The sequence below is a fragment of the Siniperca chuatsi genome, linkage group LG4, assembly GCF_020085105.1.
Source record: "Siniperca chuatsi isolate FFG_IHB_CAS linkage group LG4, ASM2008510v1, whole genome shotgun sequence".
In the NCBI taxonomy this organism is placed as follows: domain Eukaryota; kingdom Metazoa; phylum Chordata; class Actinopteri; order Centrarchiformes; family Sinipercidae; genus Siniperca; species Siniperca chuatsi.
In genome coordinates, this window is record NC_058045.1 from 16056281 (window position 1) to 16079016 (window position 22736).

The 22736-nt window shown below is 38.9% G+C and overlaps 2 protein-coding genes across 4 annotated transcripts; both read left to right on the forward strand.

Moving 5' to 3' along the window:
* The first annotated feature begins 827 nt into the window (after positions 1–827).
* On the forward strand, positions 828–6864 carry ube2na (ubiquitin-conjugating enzyme E2Na). 3 transcript variants are annotated; one of them, XM_044191799.1, is made up of 5 exons: positions 828–986; positions 4149–4395; positions 4883–5023; positions 5546–5705; positions 5798–6864. In XM_044191799.1, the coding sequence occupies exons 1-4, from the start codon at positions 957–959 to the stop codon at positions 5590–5592; spliced, it is 465 nt and encodes a 154-aa protein (XP_044047734.1). In that variant the 5' UTR covers positions 828–956; the 3' UTR covers positions 5593–5705; positions 5798–6864. The 3 variants fall into 3 exon arrangements, with proteins under 3 accessions (XP_044047734.1, XP_044047732.1, XP_044047731.1); XM_044191797.1 differs by having other exon boundaries at positions 5546–5701; positions 5792–6864; XM_044191796.1 differs by having other exon boundaries at positions 5546–5701.
* A 2468-nt stretch (positions 6865–9332) lies between these two features.
* On the forward strand, positions 9333–22687 carry nudt4a (nudix (nucleoside diphosphate linked moiety X)-type motif 4a). The gene is made up of 5 exons (XM_044191807.1): positions 9333–10114; positions 14241–14351; positions 17226–17270; positions 17598–17685; positions 20892–22687. Exons 1-5 carry the CDS (start codon positions 10016–10018, stop codon positions 21116–21118), a joined length of 570 nt encoding a protein of 189 aa, XP_044047742.1. The 5' UTR covers positions 9333–10015; the 3' UTR covers positions 21119–22687.
* Positions 22688–22736: the final 49 nt, after the last annotated feature.

Genomic DNA, 22736 nt, shown 5'->3' on the forward strand with positions numbered 1-22736 from the left:
AGCAGCTGTGGAACACAAAGTGAGGCTCTTCAACTTCAGAGAAACTTTTATTTCCAAATCAAGCAGTCAATGTAGATAAACAGGTCCTGGAAAAGTGCATGTGGAAAATAAATGAGATCGGGTGCTGTAATGCATAAACTGCACTCTTTAGATGTGATGTGATGAGATGGTATAAACAAAGTATTGTGGAGGGTAAAGTGGCAACTCACCAATTGTAGGAAAAGCATTCAAAATCTTCATTAAATTTAGAAATATCACAGTGTAAAAATACTCCATAAAAGTCCTGCTTTCAAATTATGCTTTAAAACAATAAACTGTAAAATAACCTTAAGAATACCAAGCAAATGGACTTTCTCACTCTCCTTTTCAAATTGTTTAATTATGTATGTGGTAAATGGTTGTAACCACTACTTTAATGTTGTAAAATTGCTGCTATGATATCATCGTAATTTGTGTGCTCTAATGCTTTATTTGGTTCATATAAAGTCATACAAAACCATCAAGGCTAAACAAAAAAAAAAGAAAAGAAAAATGAACAGGGGTACACACACACACACACACACACACATATATCCATGTAGGCTATGCATGTACAACTGCACATCAGTTCAAAACCTTTTCACAGAAATAAATTCTGAAAATAAATGTATTGTTTCTGTGCCCATATCACAAAAAACAGTTCAGTAATGTCATTAATATATTTCTTGTTTGTGCAGAGCTATGGAGCGTAATCTGACGTGTCTGTTGGTACGTTTTTTATCCTTGATATTGATACATTTTTGTATAAGATCTGTCTTAAACATCCGTTGTACATCAGATGAATTACTGCTCTATCAGCTACCGTCACGTCCTTCAGCCACTGTCATGACGCAAAGAACCCGGAAGACGTGTGTTAGCTTTCAATGCCAGCGACAGAGAAGAGGCACGGAGAGCTAAAACCCCGCATTTAAGACAAGATGACAGGACTGCCGCGCAGGATCATTAAGGTAATTGTTTCAAACGTTAAACAGCAGTATGTGTGACCTTTCTGTCATGGCCACAACTCTACATAAGCAGTCTAAACTCCCTGTGCTCTGCTGGTAACGTACGCCCGGTTAATGGTTTTGTGTGCTAACGTTAGCATCCAGCACGCTAACGTTAGTTTGCTAAAATAACTTCCGTTTCATTCCTGTGCGCAGGTACACCGAGACACGGTGGGTTACAAATACATAACTTCTTTGTAAAGATGTCGGATAAATGGGCTGTGTGCCGGGATTATCTTTTCTAAATATAGTAGCTACTGATCTGATTGAATGGCTGGCTAACTATGCTAACCCCGGCTAGTTTGATAGCTTTGTTTGGCTTTGAATAATAAAAACAGGAACACTTATCAAGCTGACGCTAGCCTGTAAACCTGATTATGCTAGCATTATACTTGTCATTTAAGCATACATGAACTCAAGATGGGATGTTTGCCTTTTGTAGTCTTTTCTTTTTACACTGTTTTGTCTTTACATTACATATAATGAAGTTCTTAAGTTAGCTAGGGGGTAAACGTTAGTACCACAACTTAACGTTAGTCATTAATGCGGAAACGTATCTTAGTAGCTACCTAACAAAGTAGTATCCTGATAAGACATTTTAAACTGTGATCAGAAATCACTTCCATTGCCGCACGGCCCCTGACTATGGGACAGCATCAGCAAGTGATGTTAGCATCTAACCAGAGAGGGTTTGCTCAGCATACTTACAGTAGGATGCTATTGAATATGCTACAGTGTTATCACTGTCGCTTGACAGTCCCTCTGCCTCCCAAATGCAAACCCATCATTACAGAACTTAAGGGCTAATGTCATGAGTAATTTCCCGATCATGAAAGCCATTGTATTCAGTGAAAATGTATGTTCTCAAGTAGTGACAAAAATAGTACCTTAGTTGCATTTTATTTCTGTCATCATGACATTTCAGTGGACAGCAAAGTTTTGAGAAGGTTTCTGATCACTTCTATAAAATGTCAAAAGCCTTAAGTTTCCAGAGACCAGGGTGATGTGTTGAAACTGCTTTCACCTTCTGACCAGCAGCCACAAATTTAATTAATAATTTAATGAAAAGCTGGCCAGTGTTCTATTTGTGAACCTAATAAGAGGCTCATTTACATTCAGCTTGCTGTTTAGTTGATTCTTCATCTTTATAGTTTTTAACCCCTGCTTAACTTTGGTGGTAATACTCAAGTCTTACAGAAACCACTTACTTTCTCATTTTTCTTTTCGGAACCTATACAGTGCCCCAGCTGTAATTTTGTCATTCATTCAGTGTTTTTGTTTACATGTATTTTAACCATATTTACTGGAATTACAGCTTCTGGTTTCTAAAGGAAATGTTCTTAGCCTGTATTGAGTTTTATTAGGAAAGCATTATAGGATCATGAATGCTGTCTAAGGTTGCACAGGTGGGTGAGTAAGCAGACCACAGACTAGCATTGGTGAGAAAAGGCGGGAGGGCTGGGAACAGTAGTTAGCGGGCCGAGCCCTTGAGCCCTCAGAGCGTGTGACTGAGACTGGGAGCCCCTCTCTCGTCTGTGTTTTCACTGCATGGTTTTGTCTGTGGGTTATCTGAAACATTTCAGGAATCTCACTCCCAGTTGCATTCAGGAAAAGATCGTCAAAAACAAGAGTGCAAGCTGTTGGCAAGCTTTATTAGATGCAATTTTTTTCATACATAGTTGGCTATTCTGTTATTTATTTATTGTTCTGTTGTAGTCAGGTGTGATGCATATATTACACAAGGCTGCATTTCAAACAGGCACAAGGGGATACTAGGGTTGTAGATTAGGAAAATAATCAAAAGACCTCATATAGCAGGATAATTGTATTATCAGTATTGCAGTTTGGAGAATGCAGAATGTACAGTGAAGAGTTGAGAGCACTGCAGTTTATATAATGACTTGAATGAGTTTGACTTGATCTTGAATGATTCCTTATTAAAAGCATCTCTCAGGTGTGTCACTCATGCTGCCTCATGCATACCACAAGATATATTGGATACCTGCTCCTCTTTCACAGTAAAGGTGTGTGTTTCTGTTGGTCACTTGGCTGTCACGATGAGTTGGGAGAAGCCTTGCTGCATTGGCTGATGGGAATGAAAGTAATGGACTCCAGTGGTGCGGTGGCTGAGTCAGTGTCACCTCTAAAAGACCGTTACATACTGCACAAAGAGTCTTCAGAATCACAGCATTGAACCACTATTGCAGTCAAAGCCACCCTCCCCTCTGTGTTAAAACATAAAAGCCAAGCAGACTACAGTCCACCTCCTGCCTGCCATCTTAGTTAGAATGATAATGACTAACAACTTTTTTGCAGCTCTCAAGTGTGGGCTAGGGCTTTTATAAATCTTCCAAATTCATCATTTTAATAAACAAGTTTTACCAATATCAAATAAAAATTCCTGAGGACGTTTCACCCAATAAGATGCAGATATTTTTAAATTCAGTTCAACACTGTGATGTGTAGTTTCCACCAGTGCACTGTAATGCTTGGCACAGGTGTAGATGTCATAGTTTATTACAAAGCATTACACTGTTTTCAAGTGTATGGATTCAGTGAAGGAGATGAGCATAAAATCATAGTGTGTATATATATAATTATGACGACAGTCTGCTCCTTTCAGTTATCGCAAAAGTTTTTGGACATGCGCAGAAAGTTAGAACATTTTCTAACCTATCCTTAAAAAAATGGCTAGTACTTGTCACATAAAAACATACCTTTTATGCAATTGTTATTTACAAAAGAAGCAGCTACAATGAAAAAGTAGACAGGAATGCAGATTGGTTGCTCTCTGGCCCCCTTGTAACTCATTGGTGGACTTGTGTGGTACGACAGATGCTCTGTGCTGCATCCCCTTAAAAAATCGAACTATTTCAAGTTTTTTCACCTTGTGCAGTCGTGTGCCTCAGCGCTGCCCTGCCATATCCGAACACTACGAGTTGCATCCCTCCACTGAAATATAGAGTTCAAAAGCGTTTTTCCTAACACACACATCTCCCTGTGAAAGGGGCCTTATGGTAGTGACAGTGCATTTTGCAGTGCAAAGTGAAAGCACTATGTGGCATTAGCCTGTAATGTGTTGGCACCAACTTATAGTTAATTTCTTTCTGTCTTTTTCTATACCAGGAAACTCAGCGTTTACTTGCAGAGCCTGTCCCGGGCATCAAGGCAGATCCAGATGAAGGCAACGCCCGCTACTTTCATGTGGTCATTGCTGGACCTCAGGACTCACCTTTTGAGGGGGGCACATTTAAACTTGAACTGTTTTTACCAGAGGAATATCCCATGGCAGCTCCTAAAGTACGTTTCATGACCAAAATATATCATCCCAATGTAGACAAGTTGGGAAGAATATGTCTAGACATTTTGAAAGGTAAGTCAATACTCTGTAATGTCACAGTTTATGCTTGCCCAGCTATATGTGGTATTCATTGTGCTTTACCTTTTTAAAAGGACATGTTTTCAATTGACAGAAAATGTGTCTTTTCCCAAGCAGCTTTGCATCTGTTCTCTCTTTGGTCTGTTGAGTCAGGCCTGTTACTGTAGGAGAGAGCCTGTATGTATTGTGTCTTGTGATGTTTGGCCTGTGATTGAAGTGAGGGATTTGCCAATTTCATCTTGCTCAAAAGATCAAGGGCCTCTTACGTTACACTTGTGACCCCTAACTGGAGCTTTGTGCCACTACTTCTGCATATCACCACTGTCTCTTCACTGCCCCTGCAGCTTCAAACAGATGCACTATTTTCGCGCTTTCTTCTTTACTCTTTTTCTCTCTCTTTTCAATGTCAGACGCATTGTCTCTCTGCTTTTCTTGGTCTCTATTTTAGTCTTATTAATCCCTCTGTTTGTCATTTTTGCAGATAAATGGTCGCCGGCTCTGCAAATTCGTACAGTGCTGCTATCAATCCAGGCGTTACTAAGTGCCCCCAACCCTGATGATCCCCTAGCAAATGATGTTGCAGAGAAGTGGAAGTCCAATGAAGCTGAAGCTATAGAAACAGGTGAGAGCTATGACCTGGCTGGCTTCAACAGAGGGTTTATTACACATTTCCATGCAGCTCGTACCTAGTGCGTCATTTGGATTAAAGGGATATCCAGCCTAAATACACACATACATACAAAAAAACAAAATACCTTGGATTTTGAGGCAGATTTTTGTGTTTGTTACTGTATTACTTTTTTCAACTATCTTGAACTAGAATTATTTATACCATATCCTTATTGTACATACTGTATATCTCAGTTACTGAAATGAGATGACGCTACAATATTCCAGTACTGTTTACTGAACACAAAATCTATATAGACCTAAAACTATAAGATAAGAAAGAAAGAACTATACTCAAACCATTTATTCTTTTTTAAATCAACATACTGTATATATACTGTAATATGTTGATAAATACATTAATTTGCTTAATTCATGATCACATTGACTTTTTTAATGTCTTATTTTTGTCCTTTTGTTTTTCCTTGCCCTCACTGATTTATGTTAATATTCTGTTTTTATTTTTATTTTACAGCCAAGTCATGGACCAGGCTTTATGCCGGAAACAAAAATGAAGTGTAGCACAGCCTAACAAGTGGATGTCAAGTGTGAACACAACTCCTCACGTTCTGCCAAGACCTCTTCCAACTTCATTTGCATTTAAAGGACACAGTCTTAAATATATACATACATATATACATACATATATATATATATATATATATATATATATATATATATATATATATATATATATATATATATATATATATATATATATATATATATATATATTCTATAATAAACGTGAATATATTGTAAAGGAAAAAACAACTGCTGACAACTGGTAATTTAAATGCACATTAATGAAATGACTTGTCTTTGTCCTAACTCACTACTGTTCAAATGCATGGGCAAAGGTCTTCTACTCATGTGGCTTTCTATGTCCATTGATTTTGGAAGACTAAATCCAACTGCTGCTTAAAAACAAGCACGTTTAGGAAGGAAAAGAGTGTCCTATGTCCCACATTTGTGGGGTGGCGGAGAGACTGGCTAGATGTGGTCCGTAGTGTAAACTTAATTTCTTTTAACTTTAGTTTTATCGTGTCGCTGTTTGTTTATTAAATACAGCTAACTACTACTAGCCCACTGTATGTAGACAGTCACCTGGAGGCAGACCAGAGTTTTGTCTTATGTAGATGGCCTAGCAGGACAAACAATCGTAGCCCTACTTTTTCTTTAAGTCACATCTGGCTGCAAAATAATATGACTGAAAACCAAACTGAGCCTGCCACTGTCACATTTACTTTTTCAACCTCTCTCAGTGTAAACTGTAGGCTTGTGGATGGTGTGGGAGAGTGTGGAGGGAAGGGTGGACATTGTGCACCTTTCCTTAGTTTTAGCACATATGTTTTATTACCATATCCAGTCTTTTATATGTGAATCTTTCTCACGATTGCCAAACTACACCGCTTTTCCCCCGTAAGTCTTCACAGTCTAATTGCTACAAAACTCAGTGGTTTACTTCTTCCAATGGCATTTATTTCACAAAGCAGTGGTTACATTTGAGCTGTCTGTTGGTGATGATGTGAGTGGGGGTTGGGGTGCTGGGGGACTGATCTGTATGAGAGGAGATGCCGAGTTGTTACGGGATCAAACTCCAAAAAATCAATGAAGGCTTTGACTCTCAACTGTCGTTGGTCTTTGGCTGAAAAGTCTGTATTCAATTCACTGTTTGTAAATTTATTCTTTCTATTAATCTGGGGAGGAAATGTTTTCCTGCTCTCAGAATGCTATGAAACAGTCCACCTGCATACTTTTATGTTCTGTAAATAAAATCAGTTGATTAATAAATAGCTGCCTGAGTGTAATTCTTGATGGGACACGTATGACAAGTGTGGCAAATATTGCTGTTGATGTATGTTGTGTAATTTCTATAGGGATAGCTGGTGATGTAAAAGTACTCTGTTACAAGTCCTCTGAAATTTACTACAGATACACATACAGAGGTATTATCAGCAAATAAACTACCACATAAAGTATTTATTATGCAGAATTGCCCCTTTCAGTTTATTAAACAGTATACTGTAAATTACATTAGCAGATTATTATTACTGATGCAATCAAATGTAAGCAGCATTTTGATGTAGCTGCTCGAGGTGGAGCCAGTTTATAGTATATAAGAAACTGTTGGGTATTTTAAAGAAGCTCTACACCCATGAGCTGCTCCCACAGGGGTCACTTATTTTGCCTGATTAGACCTTTTCTCAGGACTGTGTGGGTGTGTGCAGACTGGACAGGTTACATCGTTAGTACCTCACATAATTCCCATCGTAGCTCAACTTCAACTTGAGGTCTAATCAGCCACAATAAGTCACGTGTTTTGTATAAAATTATACCTAACTATAGTTGTTAAATAAATGTAGTGGACAAAAAAGTACAATATTTACATCAGAAATATTGTGAAATAGGAGTATAAAGTAGCAAAAAATCAAAATACTCAAATAAAGTACAAGAACCTCAAAAATATAATCAAGTACAGTACTTGACTAAATGCACTTAGTTATTTTCAACCACTGAGAGGCTGTAACTTCACCAAAGAATCTTTCATTTTAGGTACATTTATTCTAGACTGTGTACATGTATGGTTATAAAAAATGAAATGACAAATGAATTACAATTGATAACTACTATTAATTAATAAACTAGCTAATTCTATTCACAACAACATGCTGCTTATTGTGTGAACTGTGCGTTCTTGTTAAGTTTGTATTTACCAATCAATGTTCCTACTTTACATTAAACAAGTTAAAGTAGTAGTTTTTTTATTTTTTATTACCACACCTTTGGTAATTATAACTATTAAGATTCTTTACGACTGAAACCTTTTCTACGATAGAACACTCCTGGACGAATGAGGGACTACACCGTCTTATTTCATCAGTGTGTGAGGGTTGAGATGGCCCAGTCTGAATTCTTGCTGGGTACTAGAGGTATGTGCTCCTTTGTGGGCTCTGGCTCATTTAGACAGTATGTGGACACATCCTTATACAGATGATACTATTATATACTGTGTTGTTGATTCAAACCATCAAGAAATTACAACTCTCCCTTAATGCACTGAAAGATACTCTTATTAACTTGGCGCTTGATGCAAATCAAACCAAATTCATGCTGTTCTCTTAACTTGGTGCTTAAAACCTTTGCACAGTTAACAGAATAAAGAGCTGTGTGTCCTCTCCAACCACATGGGTCTGGTTCAGTCAGATGAAGTTAAAAGTTCAAAGGGGTCTTCAGGGTTGTCCCACTGGCCTGCAAAATTGAAGCCTGCATGCTCCCATGCCCCTGACATTTTAGTAATTATCTTTGCAGAGCATGGTATGGTCCTTGACTTTTCACAAACCATTTAATCCTCTTGTGAGCATAGTGATGCTTTGGATGTCAGTCAGGATCAGTCATGAGTTCATAATAATCAAGACTTTCCCCTTTTTAAAAAACACTTTCTTGTTCTGCTGCCAAATATCAGTGTCCTATAGTTATGAATGTCCATGTCCTACATTTTGGAAATAGTCTACCATGAAGAACACACAGCCAAACACACTGGCATTGTCATTTTTAAACACTACTAAACATTTTCACCTTTGAACACATCCTGTGGTTTAAAGACAGTCCACATCCACTAGAGGGAAGCCCTGAGCTTTGTAACTTTGCATACAGGCTTCACTACCTCACTACAAGCAGCATACTGATGTAAATAACCAGTGAGTTTTACCACCAGACTGCTGCACTGAACTGGACAGGATTTCAGGCTTGCGTTGTTTTGTTTATTTGACTTTAAAACAGCAGGGAACGGCCTTATGCTTCCTTCAGTTACTGTGGGAAGTTGGGGTAATCATGAGAATCCAAATGCGACTCACATGTACCTTGGTTGCCGAGATATGAGTTTAGGCAGCAGCTCATAGGCTACTTGGTGGGTTATCCAGCAACAGCTGATGGCCAATAAATTGCTTAAACCACCTACTACAAGTATGAGCTTATTTATTTAATTCATTCCACTTCTATTCAACTATCAGTAGCCTACAATGTAATTTCTGATATAAATATAAATGTAATACAAATGTGCTGCAAATGGGTGAAAGGTAGGGGTTATTTATTTATCTGTTTGGGGTGTATTTGTTTTTGTTTCTGTAGATGTCAATGTGGAATTTGTTGACCCCCTACTATTCCACCTTTGAAAATAATTTTATTTCGATATATGTAAGAGGGGAGAAAATGGGAGGACTAATCTATATATGATGTTATAACTATGGGATGGTGGAGGGCATGTATGTTTGTTTGGTAAACTGATAATAAAATCCACAAATCTAGTTTAAAATGGCCTGCTTTGTTAGTATCCCACACGAAAAGGCAAACGAAATATCTTCAAAGCCCCTTAGTTTAGGGCTGAAGATCTCAAGAGCGGCACTTGAAAGCAGCATTAGTAATTCCGGGAAAGCCTCCACGCACGCGACGTTTTTGATGATTACTAGGCAACCGCGCTGAAAAACACTGCCACGCGGAGCTGCGGGCTGTGCGGAGAACTTGATCCATGTTTGGCTTATTAATCGTTGTTAATGATGAACACGAAACTCTCTGTAACCTGGGAAGCTGACAGTCAGCTTGTTGCGCAGCTCTCAGGTCAGCTGCTAGCTGCTCACCGACCACAGATGTGAGCGAGTTTGTTGAATCATGCGTGTTGACAACGGCACTTAACCGCCATGGTCGGTACAATATACGACCAGACGCAGTCTGACATTGCCCAGGAATGAATGAACCGAGTTTACACTTTGTCACTGGGACTATCTAAAGAAGGTTAAATTGGGACGATTTCGGGGGATACTCTGCTCCTGCCGTCCCACTCTCTCGGACAGCCGAAGCTACTTTGTTCAGCGTCTGGTTGAATCTAGATTTTCGCTTTTCCCAATACTTCTTGACGTTTCCTGGCACTCGACGATTGGCAACATAAATGATGAAGTTTAAGCCCAACCAGACCAGGACGTACGACGGCGAAGGGTTCAAGAGAAGAGCGGCGTGTTTGTGTTTCAAAAACGAAAAAGAGGACGAGGTAAAATGTGTCCGTCGACGGCTGTTAAACCTGTTTGCAATGGTCGTCAAGAGAGAGAGCATTTACTAACAGGCTTGGCAAAGTCCCAATTTAGCTAACTCCTGAACTCTGGCTGACTATCATACAGTAGGCTACGCTGCTTTGTATGTTCACACACCTTGAGTTGCATTATAATATTGTGTGTGTGTGTGTGTGTGTGAGAGAGAGAGAGAGAGAGCGCGTTCACGCGTCTGCCTTTAATTGAGGTGTGGGGCAGAGGTGAACATAACTTGGCTGAAGGGCCAACTACTTTACCTATTAAAACAACAGGCGGTCTTACAAGCTGGCACCCACTGTAACCAGCACTCAGCAGGAGACCATCATTTTCATTTCCTGTCCAGGAGGAAATCCAGATAACTCATAATTCATAAAGACAAGGCATCCTCATTGTGTCCTGGCAGTGCAAACTGTGCTGGCTGAAGTATTATCAGTAGACAGTCCTGCACACTCAAGAATCTATTTGATTTCTTCAACTGCAGATTTCATAGGTGTAATATTGCATGTGATTATAAACATTAGTGCCACTTATTATGTTAATACCATCTGTCATTATAAAATCTTGCATCTACATTCACTCACATAGGTGGTGTTTGTTTTCTATCTTACACTGGCATCAGCTGATGTGGTTATTATACAGGGTAATTTCCATATCAACACATGTCATTGTGATCACTAATCCTTTGCTGAGGCACTGTGCAAATCCTGCACTCTGTTGCTGCTGCATTTCTTACAATATCCCATGTGCAATGTTTTTGCTTGCTCTAAACTGCAGCATGATTGCAAGGGAGTGCTTCAACATTTGTCTCATTAATTAATGTTTAATCTGTATTTAATTCTACATTATAAAGAAAAATAAGCCTAGGCAGGGCTTGTCCCACACCCACTCAAAAATGCTTAACTTTTAAATTAAAGTAGGTTTCTATAGTTTAATATCAAATGTGATACGTTACCGTAAATACTAATATTAAATGCATCATGCCACCTAACAGGGTAATGTGGCTAATGAGGAACTTTAGAAAATTTCAAATAGGGATATACAGAATATTGACACTGACATTACAAATGACCAGGTTTGAATGTGTCTCCCATTAGATTCATTCTGAAGCTAATGTAAACTCTTAAAATTAGCATGAAAAGAGTGCAGGCTTTTTCCAGAACATATGTTATTTTCATTTGATGCTGCTGAAATTAAGGGGATTTTTAGTTGGGGTAATTATTAAGACTGAGTTAATATGGAAGAAGTTATTCACTGGGGGCAGGTGGGCAACCTGTCTGCCTAGTGACGGTGACCCATCTCAGGACCACATGTGATAAGGGGAGTGGGGTCGTAGGGGCCTGGTTAGGGGGTTGAGTGTTACACTGTGTGCTAAACACCAAGTGACCTATCAGCTGCAATTTATAGAAACAAGGTGCAGGCACTTGCTGGCCTCTGACAGATTTGCTTTCCTGCTCCTCGTGCTCCCACCCTCTCCTCTACCCCATCTCTCTCTCTCTCTCTCTCTCTCTCTCTCTCTCTCTCTCTCTCTCTCTCTCTCTCTCTCTCTGTCTCGCTTTTCATCATGCTCTGTTCGTCTGGCGCACAGTGCTGACATATGCTAAAAGTCTCTTTGATTATTGTTGATTGCACTGGAGGCTGATGAAATCTCACATCACATGGCATACTGAGCTTGTCATTCTTACTGTCTTTGCTTTGATTACATGTGTCACACTTTATGTGGTAAACCATCCTTCCAGTCTGCATGCCTGGTTTACTGTCACTTCCTCAACATGTCAGCTGGAGTCCAGGAGGACAGGAACAGGTCTGCAGAAAAATACTAGACAGGATGACATCACGTTGTTTGTACTCAGAAAAATAATGTAATCTGTTCATTTCATTTTCACCTTTCAATACAAGGGAAAACAACATTATTATTATTATTATTATTATTATTATTATTATTATTAAGGATCTGAAAGAAATAGGACCTCTATTTGTGTTTTGTTTTTACTTCTTGCCTCATGATACCTCATTCGCTCAAAGCGTTTCCTCACTCTGATCTCTCACTGAGGTGTGTGAAGCCTGTTGGGGTCATTAACCTCCTCTGCTAAGCTCCTTTGTTTTCATACAGAATGACAACTGCTGATCCAGTGGTTTTTGAGTGCCTACGTGTTTCACATGGCATTTGTGTGAAATTGCGCATGCATGTGTGTGTTGTGTGCATTTGTGTCTGTGAGACAGCTACCAGTGTTTCTACAGCCCCCAGGGCCCTGCACAGATAGTTTATGGGGCAGAGATCCAAATGAGACTCACCATTGCTCTCATCCTTATGGCTATTAATTTGCCACCTCATCATCACTCATCACGCAGCAAACTCTTTACACCACATTTACGTTACATACAGTGTAATATTCCTGTTGGACATTAAATGAATTAGTACAGTGCCTGTATTTCTAAGTAATTTAGATCACTTTTTAGATATCTGCTTTAACATTACAGGGTGTCAAAAAAGCCCACTAAAATCTACTTTAACTCAGTTCTGTAAGACATGAAACAAAATATGAAAACTTCCAAGGGGGTGAATACTTTTTTATTAGCACTGTATTTTAGTGTTAGAGTTGCCGGTGTTAAGAACAAGTCATATGGTCTCCACAGAGTTTATAAATTCAAGAACAGAGACAGAGTTTTGTCACACCCACATGCTTTTATGTATTTGTATCAGTGATCCAAAGCATGTAAACAGGTAAACAAGAGCTCTTTGTGTAGTTTTATAGTGTGGTAATTCATGATGAGGTTGATGACTGAATTAGCTCAGTTAACAGTGAGACCGTCAAAATAATGTTTGAATGAAGCTCTGTCTGAGTCCTGAGATTTCTTGTGGGTTTTACCTTACTCTTTACCCGGTTACAGAACGAGTTACAGTCAAGGGTCAAACAGCATGAAGTTTCACTCATCACAGTCATTTCTGTGCAACTGAGATCAGCTTTGACGGCAGTGAAGATGGTTTCATTAGTGCTCTTCACAAATCTGCCATGCTTCCACTATCAGGTCTCAGCAGGAATGCAGACACATCTTAACGTTGGGAAACCTCTGCTGGGACAGTTGTATTTGCCTGTAATGTATAGTATGCAAATAGCTGATTTTGGGTGCTGGCTTTTAACCAGTCTTTGCTGTCAAGAGAGTGTAGTGGCTGCATGTGTCTGGCACAATTCAAGAAGCATTCACACGTGAAATTAATGTGGGTCAGTGTGATGCCAGATAGGGTTTAAGGTCAAATGACTGCATCTCCAGAGGTGCGACCAAACTGCATGTGTTTGAGGTCAGTTCAACATAGTGTGTGGCTCTAGTTTGATTAATTCAGATTAGATTGCTATTTGTCATCTTTTTTGTCTTGTTTTATAGCTCTTCAAGTTTTAATGTTTTATTGTTTTTTTTAAACTATAATTTGTTTATTATTTGTTAAGCAAATGATGGCACTGTAATGTTACTTGTGGGACTGTTTTTCAGAGAGGTTTTTTATTTGTAATTTTAAACTGTTCAATTTTGAGGTTGTTGTTGTTCATGGTATAATTTTATTGTTTCGCATTATATTATATAGTCTACCTAAAATGTGAGGTATTCCTTACAGGTGTTACTTTTATTGCATCCCCCTGTGGTCATATCTCAGGCTAGAAAAGTGAGTTAGGTTGTAGTGTTGGGAAAATGATATGTCAAATATAATGTTGCTTCATACCCACAGTAATAGTAAATGTAAAGGTGGTTGTATTTGTTTTTCATGTGTATCAATATCTAACAACAACGTTTGAATGTTATATGAAAAAACACACTGGTTACTCTCTGTCTGTCTTATTTTAATTATGTGGCAAAGGGTGTGATCTGCTCAGCAGTCTAATCCACACCATGCTCATATTGCATTAAGGAAATTAAGTGAATGGCTGGCATGACATGTGAGATGTTTGATTCGCATCCTGCTGAATGAATAGTTCCACACTTAGCCGCCACCAGACACCTACAGTGGTGGCAAACTCTAAACCTGGGCATGCCGTTGGCGTGTTTTTAGCACCCCGAATTCAGCAGCAGAGACCTGACGAAGGCCTTTCTCCTTGGCAGGTGCTACTGGTGAGCAGCAGTCGACATCCAGACCAATGGATTGTGCCAGGAGGAGGAATGGAGCCTAAAGAGGAGCCCTGTGGGGCCGCCGTCAGGGAGGTGTACGAAGAGGTGAGCTCATCCCTTGAAAAAATACAGAGTTATACATCATGTAACTGTTCTTCTATATTTTGTAGTTGCCACTGCTTTAAAGCAGTAAAACCACCAAATGTCCATAGTGGTGTTTTTGCATGTTAAACTACAGATTGCATACACTTGACATTACTGCTGACCATTCTCCAAAGCATACTGTATGTATTTAGATGATTTTGTACCTCAGAGGGAGACAAGTTTGTGCTAGTACAATATGAAAAATCAGCTTTCAGAGACTTGGAATTTTCTGGAGATTGCTAATTTTTCATAGCTTTATTTATTATTTGAAGGGGGTCAAAGTGCACCATAATGCAGGTGAAAATAGGACTTCATTGCTGGTGAGCCCAACTGGTTCTGGGAATTTCCAACATGTGAGTTTTGAGAGTCAACTTTTCAGCAGTATTGCTTTCACAAGCTCTGTTGTCATACAATGAAAGTGGAAGATAAACAATAAGCAAACATGGACATTGTGAAAAGGACATTGTGAACTAGGTAATTTCATGCGTTCAAAAGGTCTCTGGTGTAGAAGTCAGCTCCCCAAGACTCGGTTGTTGGAATTTCCCACAAGATTGCGAAAGCATCAATAACAGAGGTTTAAAACCCAGATTCAGGCCTGCATTACCACATGATGATAATGATAGTGAAAAAAATAAAGCAGGTCAAGAATACACTGTGATTTATAATGCAATTACAACCTGCAAACCCTATAACCTTACATAACACAAGCAAAAACTGCACTGTGTCACCTTAATAAGTCATCTAGTCTATTAGTTTTGATTGGCTAGAGGCACAGACACAAATGATCGTTATCATAAGCAGCAATTCTTGGCAGTTAGTGTCGTCACTGTTCACACTGTGAAATGCTCCCACTGTTGTACGAGCCAGATCCAGATGAGGGATAGAAATATTTGGCAGTGTTGCATAAATGACCAGTTAATTGTTCTGTGGTTTAGTAAAGGGGGCTGCTGGTAGTTGGCCAGAGTGTTTGGCATGGAGTGAGATGTGAGCTTCTGCCTTGGATAGTAGTGTAGTGACAGCTTTGAGGTATGGCAGTAACATTTGGGAAGGGTTTCCAGTTACCCACATCCTGTGCCTCCCAGACCAGACATGTGCCTGAATATGGATGAGCTGCAAACCAACTACTGTGGCAAGCCAACGATTCGAAACGTCATGTTTAATACCCTTCTGTCAAGTTCAACACATCGACCCCACGGTTCCATGTGTTAGTTTTCATTTGTGCAAATATGAGATTTGTCTGTCCTATCAGGCTATTTTCAAATGTAATTGTTATATCTTTTTTGTATAATCACTACAGCAATCAAAGATAATATTTTGACAAAAATATTTGTTATCCCTTATTGTAGACAATAGCTGTGTCCAAATTCTATACTACATACTAAATCTAAGCAGGTTTTCAGTATGTAATGTGTTCACACTAGAAAAGTGACAAAATTACAGTATGCTCAAAAGTCAAAAGACAGCAAGCATACTGAAAAATACTTTATCACATAAATATATTATCACAATGCCTTGCACAAAGGAAATTGAGGAGTTGCTTGCAACTGCACAAAATTAAAACAAGATTGGTAATTGTGGTTAAAGTGCTCCAGAAAGATCTTGGAAAACATGCAAAGAAATCTTTAGTAAGATATTTTGCTTTCTATTTGTTACATTTAAAGTATGTTGATTTCTTGTATATTTACTGCAAAAACAATATTCTATAAAGATAAGTATAATAGTATGGTATTGGGACACAACAATTGTTGTGGGGTCCTAGACATCCTAACAGATCCTGGCGGTTCTGAAATGAGAGGCCATGTCTGAAACATGCCCCTGGAATGCCTCTGAGTCTCCCAGCCAGCCAATGTTTTTTTGCAAAAAGCTGATTATACATGCCATCAGTATCTGCTGACTTGGAGCATGCTCCACAAGCTGCCTAGCTTCACTATGACACTAATATAGTGGTTCCTAATCTTTTGTTGGTTGTGAGGAAAAAAGGTTGGGATCAAGGCACTCTCTTCAAAGCACTCTCTACTTGTGACCCCTCATCTCAGGGTGTAGTTTGTCTATAAGTTTGTGACTAATTAAACTGAAGAGTGACTTGGAATATATTTTAACAACCTGAAGAGGTTAAACTAGCCAGTATTTCACAAGAAAAAGCAAAGATGTCTGAAAGTTACACATAATTTTATAAAGCTGATTATTTTGTCTTATTTTCTAACCCACTAATCATCTCGCGACCCCATTCATTTTAGAACTTCTTATGGGGGTCCTGACTCCCGGGTTGGAAACTTCTGCTCTAGGATACATTTGAGCTGATGACATTTCCACAGCTAACTTCCGTGGCCACGATCTTCTAAAGAGTAAATTTGTCACAAACTGTGCATAAGCAGAAATGGAACTCTACTCGTGCACTGTACTTGTGTTAAACCCCGCTGTGTCATCATCCTGTCACTCAGACTATGTTTAGGTCTACCTGGTCATCTCTGCTAGGCTGCCTCACAGGCATGTGGCGATGCTAGGATGGTACCAAGCCAAAGGGTTTCCTGACCTAAATGAGACAAATGTTCAACAGAGAATATGTGTACACTTTAGAACAAAGACAAGCTGTTCCTTATACCAGGTCACGCATTCTTGCTGTGGTGCTGCCGTATGAAAATATCGCACAGTGAGTGTTTTCATTCAGCTTTGTTAGTGTCAGAAGAACAAATTTATCAGTCCCTATGAACTAAGGTGAAATCTACTTAGCAAGTAATACGTAATGTTCAGTACTGGTGATATAGAACACTCTGTGGTCACTCAAATGTAAATGTATTGAATGACTCTTGATTAGTTTTCTTCTTGTGTGTGCAGGCTGGTGTGAAGGGAATGCTTGGCAGACTACTCGGGATTTTTGAGGTAAGTTTGTCATTAAAAAAATGGAATTAATTCTCACGCTGCATATAATACATTATATAACGCTGTTTAAAATCTTAGCTGGTAACCCTACTATCATGCCTTGGATGCCAGTGTAGGCATGCCTCATGTCTGTGTGCCAGTCCTCAGAGTCAGCCAGCGTTAAGTTATTTTGTTCATGTAGTGTCTATAAAGAAACAGTACAGTTAATCTCAGTTAACATCATGTCTTTACATCATGTCTTTACTGTATATGAAAGCTTTGAATGCATTGCATTGCCACAGTTTATCGCAGTGATATAAAGTAGTGTCTTCATCTAAACTTTTGCAGCACAATCAGGACAGAAAGCACAGGACGTACGTATTTACCCTCATAGTGACGGAGACACTGGAGGACTGGGAGGACTCTGTCAACATTGGTATGCCTCTACATTTAAGTCTCACTTTGTCATCATATTACCGATAGTTTTCACATAAATTGTGCTAATTAGGGCTCCTCAGCCTACTGCATAGAGGTAAATTAAAGGTGCCCTGTGAAGCTTTCTTGTACACAAACAATTTCTTCTTCTTTCTTCTCTTCTTCTTTCTCATCAAAATGCATTGTGTATACTCTTGAGCTCTAACATATGTGTTGAATGGTAGAAAAGGTTTCAGTCGTTTCGAGCCGAAACGTCTTGATTCTGAAAACAGTGTCCAGATGACCACTGAAACCACTGAAACCTTTTCTATGATAGAACACTCCTGGACGAATGAGGGACTACACCGTCATATGTGATGAATGTATTTCTTTCCTCATAAAACACTTGCAAAGCCAATTTTTTAATATTATAAATTGTGAAATGTTTGCCAGCTTGGAGTCTTCCTCTTCCTTGCCTTTGTTGTTGTCCTTGGTTCACTGCGATGCTTCTTTGCATGTTACAGCCACCAACTGTTTAATAGTGGAATAACAGAAATTGCGTCACCCGTATGCTTGTGCTTTGTGTGTCCTCTGGCTGTACATGATACAAACAAATTGGGGACCTACTGGGGACCCACAAAAACACTGCTCCATAGTGCTACGAGTGGTTAAAAAGAAAAGAAACTCTACAGAGTACCTTTTTTTTTAAAGGTTTTAGGGCAATTATAATGACATACAGAAGTTATTATAACTTTGTAAACAACTTCAATTGATTTTGTTGTCTTTTTGACGGTAAAAAAGTCATTTGTAGATCACAGGTCAGAAGGTCGAGTCAGGGTAGAGATAATGGAAATAATCATTAGTTGCAGCCCTAACATGTATATTCTTTCCCCCATTGCTTATATTTGGCCCTATTACTGTAAAATTTCTAATGTTGCCGGTAATGTGGAGTATGTATAGGCATGTGATCACTATTTGTTTTGAATGTCTTCAGTATTTTAATTCTAATGCTTCTCTGGGGACTTAGTAACTAAAAACGTGAAAAAAAGTGGTCGGGATAATTTACTCCCTTCACCCACAGGAATAGAGTTCAGCCTGTTCACAAGGGAGAGGAATGTTTGCTGTGCCCAGTTGTTTTCCAGTTATCATCATTCACCACAGCCCCCTCCTTACTTGTCCTCTCTTGCCCTGCATGAGGACTGTGACTGAGCGGAAAGAGCTCGACACTACTGGTCTAATTTACTCTCCCCCTCTGCCGAAAGGCCAGCGGTGGTGTACTTCAGGGTTTCAATATAAAGTGGTTGAATCCCCCCTCCTCTCACACCATGATGGGTTTGAAGCAAAGTATAAATACCTCCCAGCCGACAGTTTACTAGACAGATCGTTCTTGTGGAAGGTGCTTTTTTAAGGAAGGTTTGGTGACATGAGGGCTTCATAAACACAAACTGAAGTAGGTCAGGAATGTCCATTTCCACTCTGATCTTAGTGCTGCAACATGTGCTGAACAGTTTATTCTTGAGCGTGTTGTATAATATTGTGGTTTAGCAATTTAAGGTCATTTTGCCTGTTGAGCAATCTTACTCACCGCTCAGTCAGGCATACAGTAACACTGCTAAAGAGCTTTAGTGAAGAATGCCATTGGCTGCAGTGCAGTGGCAGTTTCATCTTGGTTATCTATTGGTTTCATTAAAATGACTTCCAGTTAAGAGTCATAAGGGATGGCAACACAAGACCAAGCTTCTGCTTCTAAAAAAACTCAAATAAACAAACCCAAATAAACAAATCAAATTCTATGCTAGGCTGAATGAGGGATGAGTGGGTGTAACAGACAGAAAAGGAGAAAGACCCCAAAAATGCTGGAGGACAAACAAGAAGAACTCAATACAGAAGAAAAAATTGGTGGTGTGGAAGGGCGCCATGCTGAGGCGCAAGGGTTTACAAGGAAATCGCAAACTTGAACAACAAATCAAAAACGACCACATTGATTTCAAAGAAATATTCAAACAGCAATTCATCAACCACAAATTGATGGCTAACTCAACTTGAGACTTTTTTGTAATGCATCTCAACTTGCAAACATGAACTAGGGCTGCACAATTAATCGAAATATTATCGAAATCACAATATGGCCAAGTGCAATATCCAAATCACAGAAGCTGCGATTTTTTTGAAAAAGGTAAAATGTGACAAAACAGCATTATAGTGAAGTACTGCAACGCAGGAGATGCCCTGGCCTACAAATCTTGTTCTCCAGATGTAAGAAAACATGTTTGTTCGGTACAGACCTCAACAAATGTCACATCAACTTGATTTTAATATTTTTTTCAGAGAAAATGAAAATTGCGATGCAAAAATGATCATTCCCACTAATCGTGAATCGCATCACAGTCATTATATCTGTCAAAATAATCGCAATATGATTTTTTTACCATATCATGCAGCCCTAACATGAACTTCACTACATTCCTATCAGTTTTGTATTAGTGCTTAGTCTGGAAACTTGATGAATTATGCAATCTATGTTTTTATTTTTGTTTTTCTCTTTTAAGTATGACTTGATATTTAGCCTATATAGGAAAGGTATTTTCATAAACCATTTTTGGCTTCCAACCGCTCCTGCACAATGCTTAAACTTATTTTCGATATTCTTATTGTCTTAAATATATGTGCAAATAAACTAAACTAAACTTAACATATCTAGTAAGGCTGTGTAAGTTTGTCTGTATAAGGTAACATGATATGACCATAATAAATGCTTTATTTCTGGTTCCTTGCGTATCTTATCTTAGTCGAGCTTTAACACTAAAGCTAATTAACAACACTGAAAGGAAAAATGAAAATGATGGCAGTACAGATTATTGTTATCTGCGTATTATCATTATACACTGTATTCATCAGCATGATAGAGGCCAAGTTCACAGGGTTACTATGTTTAAAACAAAGTGCTTGTTGGATCGTCGAAGAGCTTCTGAAATCCCTCCTCCCACACCTTTCCAACGTCGGAGTTCAAAAAACATCAGACAATTTTTGTAACTTTCCAAAACTGACACTCTGACAGACTCAAAACCACAAGACCACAGGTTCGATCCCAACTACGGCCATCGTGTTCAGTATAATCCTTGGTTGTTGATAAAGTGTCATTTAGCACAACACCAAACCTCTACCTGTTTACCAGTGTAATCCATATGCTGACAACTTGCCCTTGTCCTTCCTTGAATGTTTTCACAGGGAGGAAGAGGAAGTGGTTCAAAGTTGACGAAGCAATCAGGGTGCTGCAGAGCCACAAGCCTGTCCATGCAGAGTACCTACGCAGTCTCACAACCGCCTGTAATCCTACCTGCAGTCCCGCGTGTAGCCCGACTAACGGCAACACCCCGAGCTCCCAAGTGACGGACAACAACACACCTCACTATGTTGTTTGCTCCACACAGGGCTCAGATCTAGTCAACAGATAGGACCATCACCAGCAGCAAGCAGTTCTTCTAAGAGGATACCGGGATGGACATATCATCTAAAAAAGACTTCTGCATTGATTGCATTACTAACGCAGCCTCTTAATATGTACAGTATGGACTTCCTTGAAGCTGATTTGAAATCTATTTCGAGTGGGCTTGAAGAGTGCCAAAATGTTTTCCAAGTATATTTAAGATTTTATATGTATATTTTTTAACAACCATCACCAGCTAATAGAGCAAAGGTGTCCCTGTAAAGCATCCAGCTTTAGATGGATTTTCTCAGTGTGCTGCTTATGCAATGTAAAAGTCTTTTTTAGTCTTACATGCCGAATATTTGACTAGCAGTGCACAAAGTGTTTGCTCTAAGAGGAAGTCATATCCCCACAGTGACTCAGTGCCAAATAATGCCCTTCTGCAAGACGTTTTGAAGAGGAGTCGCCACGTGTATGAATATTTTATTACAATTCAGTTTTTTGTGAATTGTTGTGACACTTTTTGGGAGAAAAGCTAATGTCCTCTCACTATAGCTCAAGTCTTGTAGGGTATTTTGCCTAAAGAGAGCTGAGGGCAATGTCTGTCTTTGATGGAACAAGTGTGAACAACATTGCTCCTCCAGTAATTACCACCTTACAAGTACACACAGTATCATCTCTAATTACTAGTAACAGTGTAACACTGTAATAAAGATTAGGCGAAAATCTGAAAACCAGCCACCACACTGAAATGGAGACTTACATAGTCCTTCCTCAAACATCCTTTTAGTTGTACATAAATTTAATGTTGTCAGGCTGACAACTAAATTGAACAATGACAGTATATTGGTACAGTTACATAAATATCAGCTTTTGTATAGTAGAACAGAACTGCAGTCAGCATAATCTTGCAAATGTGCCGAAGAAAGACAGTACAAACACAGATGCATCATACAAGAAATAATACATATCTTCTGAAGAAACTATTAAGTGCATTTGACAAATGTGAAGTCCTGTGTCTGAGAAGACAATAAGGAGGCCTTGCTTTTAGATAAGAATTACAATGTGTTTTAGTCTGATTCTTCTAAGTGCTTGAACAAACACAACAGTAAATTGTGTTTAGTTTCTCAACACTGTGCACCTATCAGCAGTGACTGGAAGCAGTACAATCTGCCTTACACACACTGTCAAAACCAGCCCCTTATATTTCTCAGCTGAGGTTAGATTTGAACAATAGGATGTTGAAGGAAACTTGGAATTGTTGTTACATCTGAAAGTACAGTATTTAGTAAGAGTTGACTGAACTTTATTTATGTTTCATAGGGAAATGCCCCCTCCCATCATGAACAGGAAACTATGACAGGAAGTCATGGTCAGTGTGTAGGCCAGACTTTTTTGTTGTTTTTTTTTGCACCAGAAAAAGAGCACAAATTATATGATAAATTAATTAACTATCATTGACTCTTGTACTTAAGTAGGATGGAAAAGATCAATGATGACTAACCCTTTTTTTCTGTGTGCATGTGTGACTGGAATATTCTGCTGTTCATCATCATGTTTGTATATAAAAGCTTTAAATGAAAAAAAAAAAAGATGATCCTCATTGCCACATGTTTTAATCAGTGCAGTAGAACATAACAGCTCTT

What these genes read in the sequence shown, in the direction of transcription:
- ube2na (XM_044191799.1), top strand. Translation starts at nt 957, where the DNA reads ATGACAGGACTGCCGCGCAGGATCATTAAG. An exon ending in TGCCGCGCAGGATCATTAAG is followed by an intron (nt 987 to 4,148) that starts GTAATTGTTTCA and finishes TTTCTATACCAG; the next exon opens with GAAACTCAGCGTTTACTTGC. An exon ending in AGCTGAAGCTATAGAAACAG is followed by an intron (nt 5,024 to 5,545) that starts GTGAGAGCTATG and finishes TTTATTTTACAG; the next exon opens with CCAAGTCATGGACCAGGCTT.
- nudt4a (XM_044191807.1), top strand. Translation starts at nt 10,016, where the DNA reads ATGATGAAGTTTAAGCCCAACCAGACCAGGACGTACGACGGCGAAGGG. An exon ending in AAAACGAAAAAGAGGACGAG is followed by an intron (nt 10,115 to 14,240) that starts GTAAAATGTGTC and finishes TCTCCTTGGCAG; the next exon opens with GTGCTACTGGTGAGCAGCAG. An exon ending in GACTACTCGGGATTTTTGAG is followed by an intron (nt 17,271 to 17,597) that starts GTAAGTTTGTCA and finishes AAACTTTTGCAG; the next exon opens with CACAATCAGGACAGAAAGCA.